At 34.3% G+C, this 10,091-nt stretch overlaps 1 protein-coding gene across 1 annotated transcript in view; it reads right to left on the bottom strand.

Annotated features, from left to right (window-relative positions):
* Nucleotides 1-10,091, bottom strand: part of LOC115212161 (myotubularin-related protein 13) — a gene marked incomplete at its 5' end in the record, with an annotated part of 221,051 nt that overhangs the window by 142,158 nt on the left and 68,802 nt on the right. The window contains 2 exons of the mRNA XM_029781000.2: nt 7,318-7,467; nt 9,068-9,233. Of these exons, the coding sequence (XP_029636860.2) occupies nt 7,318-7,467; nt 9,068-9,233 (316 nt within the window). The remainder of the gene's footprint in view (nt 1-7,317; nt 7,468-9,067; nt 9,234-10,091) is intronic.

Below are 10,091 nucleotides of genomic sequence, written 5' to 3'. Positions count from 1 at the left end.
AATATACATCTGGAAGATCCTGGAGGGAAGTGTCCTGAACTTTGGCATCGAGAGTTACGCAAACGCCAGAACTGGGCGCCACTGCGTGGTGCCTAGGACTCCAAACTTGCCATCAAGATGTAGGACAAGATTCTGTGATAGCCTGGGCTTCCGAGGCCCACAGCTCTTCAAGATCCTCCCGATGAACCTGAGAGACCTGGAAAAGCAGCTTAGACCCTACTACATATCTAAACACAAGGACAGAACTTTTCGGATCATGCCCACATGTGACTAAATTTCTGTTACGTTTTTGGTCACCTAAAGAAAACAGATAGAACATGCTTTCTATGTTATGTCCCAAGAGGGTTTTTTTACCTCATCACACCTTCTATCATATATTTTATGTATATTTTTATATATATTTTTTATATATTTTTTATGTATTTTTATATAATTTTTATGGCGAAAAATGCGAGCGATGTATAAGTACGCAGGCAAGCAGAGTTATAACACAGTAATTTCCCTTTGTATAACAGTATTTTTTCATAGCGTTTTCAAATAGCCAGATAACCGAAGAGATGTCGTGGATTCCCACTTCGGCATCTGAAACTCAGTTTTATCTTGACTATCGAGTAATGTAACATATTATTTTATATATATATTATATATATATATATATATATATATAATTAAGTATCTAAGTCTTCCCCTATGTATAACTGCAACAAAAAACATCCTCAATACAACTCATTTATTTATTTAAATTAATTGATATAAAAAAAAATTATTGTTTGAATTAACTAATAATAATCTTCTATATTTATTGTTTTCTCGGAGGGATAATTCCATAGTAGATATGAATAGAAGCCTAAAAACTTTTTTTCTTCCTGGTTTACTTAGTTTATTACAGGGAGAATTCAGTAATAAACATTAATATAAACTTAAGGCTGTAAATACGATAACCCAAGTACCCCATAGATATATATTTAGGCTATAGTAATGGAAATCAAATTTACTAATTTTTTAGCAGAACCAGATTTGAAGTTACTTAAATAATGATTTAGTTTGGGGATTTGGTTTGCAAGATATATTATGTGAGTTCATGTGTTGAAGCATATTCTGTTATATCTGGGAAGAGGCATTCTTTTTTAGTGCCTTAATATTTAACACACTCACCAGTAAAGTTTTCACTCATTTACTTTTTTTTTTTCTAAAATTTTCATTGTGTCTTGCAACCTTTTCAGTTGTTGTTGACTCTATCTGTTATTGAAGCTGTGTTCTTTTTGTTTGTTTGTGCACATGTGTGTGGGTCAGCGTGTGTGTGTGTATGCATATTTACATATGTATGTGTGAGTGTACGTTTCTATATACGTATTCTGCCTATCATATTCATGTGTTTGTGTGTGTATGTGTGTTTGCATGTGTGAGTGTGTACCTCTGTCTCCTTGTGTGTGCATGTCTTAGTGTGTGTGTGTATGTGTGGGGGTTTTTTGCAACTATGTACTGTGTCTGTATGTATAGATGTATATTTCCATATGCGTGGACATGTGTTTCCATATGTGTCCATGTGTGAAGTGAAGTGTGTGTGTGTATATATGGTCATGCGTTTCAGTCTTCATTTGTGTATATCTGTTCATATAACCTAAGTGCCTATCTGTCAGGATGTCTATCTGTTTACATTCATATCTATATGCCTACATACATGTGCATATACATATAAACACACCCACACTCACATATACATACATCTATCTACATAAACAGCCCACTAATTATTCTACTCTACCTGTGGGTATGGTGGTATGATATCTACTATGTATATTTCCTATTTAATACTGGGGATGTTTCATTTATGAGGACATACACCTGTATTTTTCTGAGTGTTGGGTCATTTGGTTTCTAGAATAAAATGCAGATGACAAGTTGACCCTGGTTGCCTACATGTTGGTCTTGGACATGTTGGTTAGAGTACAGGCAACGGTTTTTTGTCGTCATTTTGTCACAAATGTTCATTTAGTCTTTCTGCAATGCTCCTAGATGTCTCCCCTATGTATGTTATGTTTGTGTCTTTACAAGCACCTTCTATGCATCTTATACAGTAAGCTACATTTCTAGTTCTACAGTTAATACCAGGGCTAATTCTACATACCACACAGTTATCATTGGATCATATGGTATTCTCAAAGGGGTATGTCCTATATAGTTATGATCTGATGGATTTCTCTAGCTTTTCAACAATCTTAATGTTGAGTTTGGTCTCCTTCAGAGCTTGCCTAAATCTATGGGTTAGCTGTCCATGGGTTGTGGCCTCTACAAACATCACTCCTTGATATTTGTCAGTTTCATACCACATGTTCACCCTGCTTGCTTTGTCACAAGTTCTTTGTATCCTATTCCAGTCTTTGTTTCTATATCTAGGGCAGGTACCACTGGTATCATTACGTATAATGTTATCTAATTTCTTTCTAGCACCCCTGTATACTCAAACCCTATCTTTCTGATCATATCTAGAGAATTGCATGCAGTGCATGAAGTTCTGTACATGTTTCTTCATTTCATAGGGTATGCATAGTGGGGACACATTGTTCATTATCCTAACTAAGTCTTCTATCAGTATGTTTATTTTTATGTTGTGTAACAAACCTGAGCTCTTGTGAATAGCTATGGGTTTCATGTAATAGGAGGGGAGGAGCTGCACTCTGCTGTTCACAGTCTCTAACCAAAGTTCAGTATCAAGGAAGGGAAGTCTATTGTTGGGGTAATCTATAGTTACCTTGATACTTTGGTGGATGGAGTTAGCTACTTGCTGGATTCTCTCCATTACATTCCTCTCAGTTTCTATATTACAGTTACTAGAGTTGGTCTTAACTATGATATTAATGTCATCTACATACCTACTGTAGAATAAAAGAGTTGTGGACTGTTCTGCTAAGGGAATACAGGAGTACAGACTGTTCTGCTAAGACAAATACAGGAGCACATCCTCATAAATGAAACATCCCCAGTACTAAGTAGGAAATATACATAGTAGATATCATACCACCATACCCACAGGTAGAGTAGAATAGTTAGTGGGCTGTTATGTAGATAGATGTAAGTATGTGTGAGTGTGTGTGCATATATATATATATATATATATATATATATATATATATATATATATATATATGTGCACATGTATGTAGGCATATGGAATTGAATGTAAACAGATAGATGTACAGACAGATAGGTACATAGGTTATATGAACAGACAAACACACATACACAAATGGAGACTGAAATGCATGGCTATATATATACACACACAATTCACTTCACACAAGAACACATGGAGATACACATTGATACATACAGGCACAGTACATAGTTGCAACCCACACACACACACACACACACACACTCAGACATGCACACACAAGGTACACACACACAAAAACACGGACACAAACACATGACTATGCAGGTAGACTACACACATACAAAAACACACATATATGCACATGCACATACATGCATACACACACATGCATGCATGTATACATACATACATGCATGCATGTGTATGCACACACACACACTGACCCACACACATGGGCACAAACAAACAAAAAGAACACAGCTTCAATTACTGATAGAGTCAACAACTATTGAAAAGGTTGCAAAATGCAATGAAAATTTTAGAAAAATAAATCAGTAAATGAGTGAAAATTTTACCAGTGAGTGTGTTAAATTATAAGGCACTAGAAGTAAATAATGATTGTTATTGGTATATTATAGAAGGGAGAATTTAGTGAAACGATAGAAATCATTAATATAAACCAAACAAGTAATAAGAACTGTTCTCAATGAACTAATTAATATTATTATTTACAAAATGAGGGACCATACTTGGTGCATATCCAAACTCTATCAATACTTTCAGAAGTAACAAACAACATTACAGTAATAAGAATACAATTTATAAATTATACAATACTATAATAATTATTATTTTGATTATTAAATTTATTTAGTAAGTCAAATGAAACTATTTTTTATAATCATCATTATTATTATTATTATAATTATCATCAATTAATTAATAAATAAAATAAGTGTATTTATGCACCCATTTATTTAGTAAAATGAAGACATCTTATTTGTGATATGTGATTAATATTAAATACAAATATAATGGTAAATTTAACAGTAACTACAAAAATATGCACTAAAGTGAAGCAATTCAGAATTGGTCCACTAATAATCAATTTTTGAAATTAAATTATTATACAGATTGAGATAACAATACTCACTCATGTATATACATATCTACACACACAGATATACATATATACATACATATATATATACATACATACATACACATACATGTACATGTAAAAACACATACATGCATATAGATACACTCACATCCAGATATATATACAAATCCATTTACGCACAAATACAAATAGCCATATGATTACATATGTTTACATAGTGATACAATATATGCATATATATATACATTCACATACATATATACATATATAGACACATATATCTGCATTAACAATACGTACGTGCGTGCGTGCGTGCGTGCGTGCGTGCGTGCGTGCGTGCGTACGTACGTACGTACGTACGTACGTACGTACGTACGTACGTACGTACATACATACATACATACGTACATACATACATACATACATACATACATACATACATACATACATACATACATACATACATACATACATACATACATACATACATACATACATACATACATACATACATACATACATACATACATACATACATACATACATACATACATACATACATACATACATACATACATACATACATACATACATACATACATACATACATACATACATACATACATACATACATACATACATACATACATACATACATACATACATACATACATACATACATACATACACATACATACATACATACATACATACATACATACATACATACATACATACATACATACATACATACATACACATACATACATACATACATACATACATACATACATACATACATACATACATACATACATACATACATACATACATACATACATACATACATACATACATACATACATACATACATACATACATACATACATACATACATACATACATACATACATACATACATACATACATACATACATACATACATACATACATACATACATACGAATATAGAGACTTCCATAGACATATGTGTATACTGGAATGTGTTTGAGATGTAATGAAGTGAATTTCGATGATTGTGGATTGCACTTAGTTGTATCATCCATTAGAGTGTTTTTGTTGTTTTTTAATTGTAACTGATGTATGATTGAATAGTTAACGCCCATGCTCATAATACATAGACATTTGAATTAATTTCTACAACCCAGCTGTCCTTTCACATGGAATTTCGTCTATCTTTAAACCATGACCCTGAAGTGACTTATCTAGAAGGGAAGTGTTATTGTGTATGTATATCAGAAAATGTATATAAAATGAAACAACTTGTTGGATTTTTATGGGTTTTTTTTAATAATTGTTTATGCTATATAATATATTGTTATATTATATTCATAGTATATCATGTAATATAATATGAATAAATTATTGGATTGTCAATAGTACATCTCTATTTAATTTATCTATTTAATTTGAAGCAATGCATCGATCCAGACTCATTTTCCACTGTTCAAAGCAGTGCTGGAACTCTTGCAAGGTGATGCCTTTTAACACCTCTGTCATTTTACTTCACCTATTCCACATCTTCAAATTCTGCAGCACCAGCTTTCATCACCAGAGATGACCTTTAAAAAAAGTCTGGATCAATTTCCAACTGTTCTTTCAGTTTGTGACATGCATATAGCAGTGACTGCTTTTGATCTTCTATGAGCAACTGAGGCACAAATTTTGTTGCAACTCTTTTCATTAGCAATTCCACACTCAAAATTCACTGGCAGGAGCTCCAGGACACAACAGTCATATCAACAAGTTTTTCGATTGTTCAGTGATGGTCCTTCAAAATCGCTTCATGAATTTTTGTGCTGTTTTCATTTGTTTGGGAGGTTGACGGATGCCCTGAGCAAAGCTGGTCTTCAAACAACAAGAGACCATTCCTAAAGTGTGAAAACCACTTATAAACTTGTTTTTCTCATGGCACAGCATCCTTGTAAGCTGTTAGAAGCATGACAACTGTTTCAGCCACCAGTTTCCTTAGCAAAAAACAGAATTTCATGGAAGCACACTGTTCCTTCATTTCAGCTATCACAAAAATCGATGAACAGGAGAGAAGCACTGCAAAGCAAAGATGCACCACATGGCAGCAGAACTACACTTGATGATACCAGTTGGTATACTGATGCCTGAGGGTCACATCAAGTGTCTTCTAGCAGTGGAAGCCTGAACTACAATGGGTTTGTCTCACAGAGAATGTTTCCAGTTACTTTTGGGTACCCCCTCATATAGCCAATAACTCTGCAATTTGATGCCTTGGAGATGACTTTCTCAAAGTGCCAGGTGTTAAAACACCTGAAAGTCATAGTCATAAGACAGGCAAGGCAACTCACACCAAGCCCCATTCAGGAGCAATGAACATTGATGTTTCACATTTTTTGTGGCTTATTATCAAAACATTGATGTTCATTGCTCCTGAACAGGACTTGGGATGAGTTGTCTCATCTCTCTATGATTACGACTTTCAAGTGTTTTAATACCCAGTGCTTCGAGACAGTATTCTCCTTCACATTAAATAACAGCCAACTGGAAAACAAGCAAAGCACATACATTGTGTATGTGTGTTCGATAATATATATATATATATATATATATATATATATATATATATATATATATATAAGCATGGCCATGCAGTTAAGAAGCACACTTTGCAACCAAGTAGTTTCAGGTACAATCCCACAGTGTGGCACTTTGGGCAACTGTTTTCCACTCTAGCTTCAGGTCAACCTGTGCCTTGTGAGTAAATTTTTTGGTAGATGGAAACTGTGTGAAAGCCTGCCATGTGTGTGTGTTATATGTCTATGTGTGTGTCTTTATGTTTGTCACCCCTACATACACTGCTTGACAACTGGTGTTGGTTTGTTTACATCTCCCTAGTGGTTCGCCAAAAGAGATGATAGAATAGATGCCAACTTTAAAAAACAAAACCATACATACTTAGGTTGATCTGTCCAACTAAAACCTTTCAAGGCAGTACCACAGCATGGTTACAGTCCAATGACTAAAGAAGCAAAAGAAAGTTTATGAATAAATACACACACACACATACATGAATGTCATTTACCTGTAATGCACAGTTGAGAAGTCGCACTACTAAATCAAACTGCTGGTGTTCCAGCATTGCTCTGTTGCTCTGAATATGGTAACTAAGTTCTTGGGTCAAAGCAAGTCGAGCCACTTTATTATTCAAAGCACGCAGGACAGCTGGGAAAATCTGAAAAGAAGAAAGTTTTACAATTGACAACAGTTTTGAATACCACTCCACAAAGAAAACCTGTTGCTAAAAAATTCAAATTAAATCATGCGGAATCTCGAAGTATTTTCTTAATTATATATCAAAAATGAAGAAGTAGAAGAATGTAAGAATAAAGGAGGGAGAGAGAGAGAGAGATGCAGAATCAAACATTTGGACCACACAGGATGATATTGTAACTATACTCGATACTCAAACCTCACTCTGAAAGATGGAGTCTATACATGTGTAAATTCCACTCAACCTGTCACTAACCTAAATATCAGCATCAAATACTTCCACATTTCCTCTCTTCTACCACTGCAAATACATTTGCTTCCTCCACTGCTCTCAAAACAACAAAAACTCATCAATCATGTCAAGAATATCTATCTCACTTCACCTTCTCTGAAGTCATCATCATCACTGGCTTCAATGCTCACAATTCTTTGTGGCTTTCACACACATCCCATATTGGTGCCATTACTTCTACATCTATTAGTTTCATCTCTATACATTTCCCTGACTAACACACAAATAGCTCTTCCTAACACCTTTGATCTCTTTCTTGCCTTCAAATCACCATCATCTCTGCACTAATCAGTTGCTTTGACCAATGCCTCATCACCACAATCCACTACACAGTCACATACTACACTATATTCCCTCACTCCATCTCTCTGAGCTCTGCCAATTCTACATCAAGTCTCTGGTAGCAAATGCATTTCAACCAATCTTTCAGGAAAAGGTAGGTAGGTGACTGAAATCACTGTACTAAGCAACTTCCTCACCAATCCGTACTCAAACCTAACTCCCAATTCCTCCAGCTAGTTCACTCACAGCTGTTCAGAAAGAAAAGGGCTAACAATACTTGAGAAAATCCTCCACCATTACAAAAAATCTTCCTTTTTTCCTCAGCACCACAATTCCGAAAAAGTAAACTCCCCAAACTATGAAAGATATACCCATACATAGCATAACCTGTGCAATCTTTCTCATCTCCCAAACTGCAGCTGGTCATTTTTAATCCCTCATCAAAATGATCTCATCTTCCTTGCTATCAGTTTTCCACCATGTTAGCTTGTTAAGAGTACTCGCATGGTGGAAACATCCAGATTTGCTGCCCATTCTATACTGTATACACTAGCTAAATCTTTTCTTAAACTATCCTTTTCTCTTCCACCAGGCCTACCAATATACACAAATATCAGATGAGTGTCATACTACCTCTCATCACTTCAAATCAATAAGGCCACCATCTACATAATATCCTTTCTATTACCCTCATCTGTTAACAATATAAACACTAGTGCTTTTATACAACACAAGTCCATATGAGAAGTCCCCCCTTGAAAGATGAATAATGCAGTAGTCTGTATTCTAATATAATATCTATGTTAAGTTAGGAATAAAGATAGCTTTTTGATATTAATACTATTTCTGTTGCCATGGCCACACACTCCTGTCATCAGTTCATCCCGAGCACACAACAGTTTCAATTTAATAGTGAGTATATAGTGAAAGGAGCTTTAGTATGTTAATGGGAAAATATTTATGTGCAGGCTATACTGAATATAGTTACCTTTCTTGCATCTGAGATCTTATTTTCAAATATAAAATTGATGCAGTTCCTTAAGACTTCCAGTCGACGAGCATTGTTGTCAACCACTTTCTGTTTATCCACCACTGAAGATATTGGAGGACCCATTGGCACTATTCTAGGTTGATGTGGTCGCACATTTAATAACCTGGAATAATATCAACAATATCAACACTGAAAAACAAAACTATTTTCAATGAATTCTATTCAACTTCATCTTTATATGATTTTTCACTTGAAACATACTAAAAAATTAGTGAGGTAAGTGAGTCTGGAAGCGATTACAAAATTTTAACTACTGAAACAGAAGCTAAGAAAATAGAGTGAGCAGTTGGTCCTAGAAAATTAATAGATTTGAATGACACAAAATGTTGAAATTCATAAGCAGAGAACAGTCACTTATTTTGACAGAATATTGTTGGGTTATCTCTCAATCCAAGCTGATTATATTCTCCCACACAACTATTATTGGTCATTAATGCAAAGGTAAGTTAATCAAATTTGTCACCAAAGTTATCAAAACAGTATCTGTTTATAAAATCATGGTTTTATTTGAGAGAGACAGACAGACAGACAGAGAAACACAGACACAAACAGAAAGAGACAGGGTGGGAGTGAGTGAGGGAGGGAAGGTATTAGTAGTAATCATCATTAGCATTTAAACCAGCCATATCTGGCCAAAATATTCTACTTGTTTTATGTTCAAACTGGTTAGATACAGCTTCTCACACCTACCAAGCAATGTTATTCTAAGAATAAACAACCAGATAATCAAAATCTCAAATCTACGAGATTATGCATAATTAATTCAAAACAATGTGAATAAATAAGTATTACATTTGACAGAGTAATCTGAATGCTAGATGGTTCAGCATGAGAACAATGTAAAAACCATTCTGAGCTTTCACTGATGTAAATAACTCATTTGAAAATATTCAACTTTAAAAATCTTCCATAAATTCTTCCATAAATTTTCTTCTGTTTTCATTGTCTAATATTGATATAT

This window comes from Octopus sinensis, linkage group LG5, assembly GCF_006345805.1.
Source record: "Octopus sinensis linkage group LG5, ASM634580v1, whole genome shotgun sequence".
NCBI classification, from domain to species: domain Eukaryota; kingdom Metazoa; phylum Mollusca; class Cephalopoda; order Octopoda; family Octopodidae; genus Octopus; species Octopus sinensis.
This window is presented reverse-complemented; position numbering and strand designations above follow the sequence as displayed.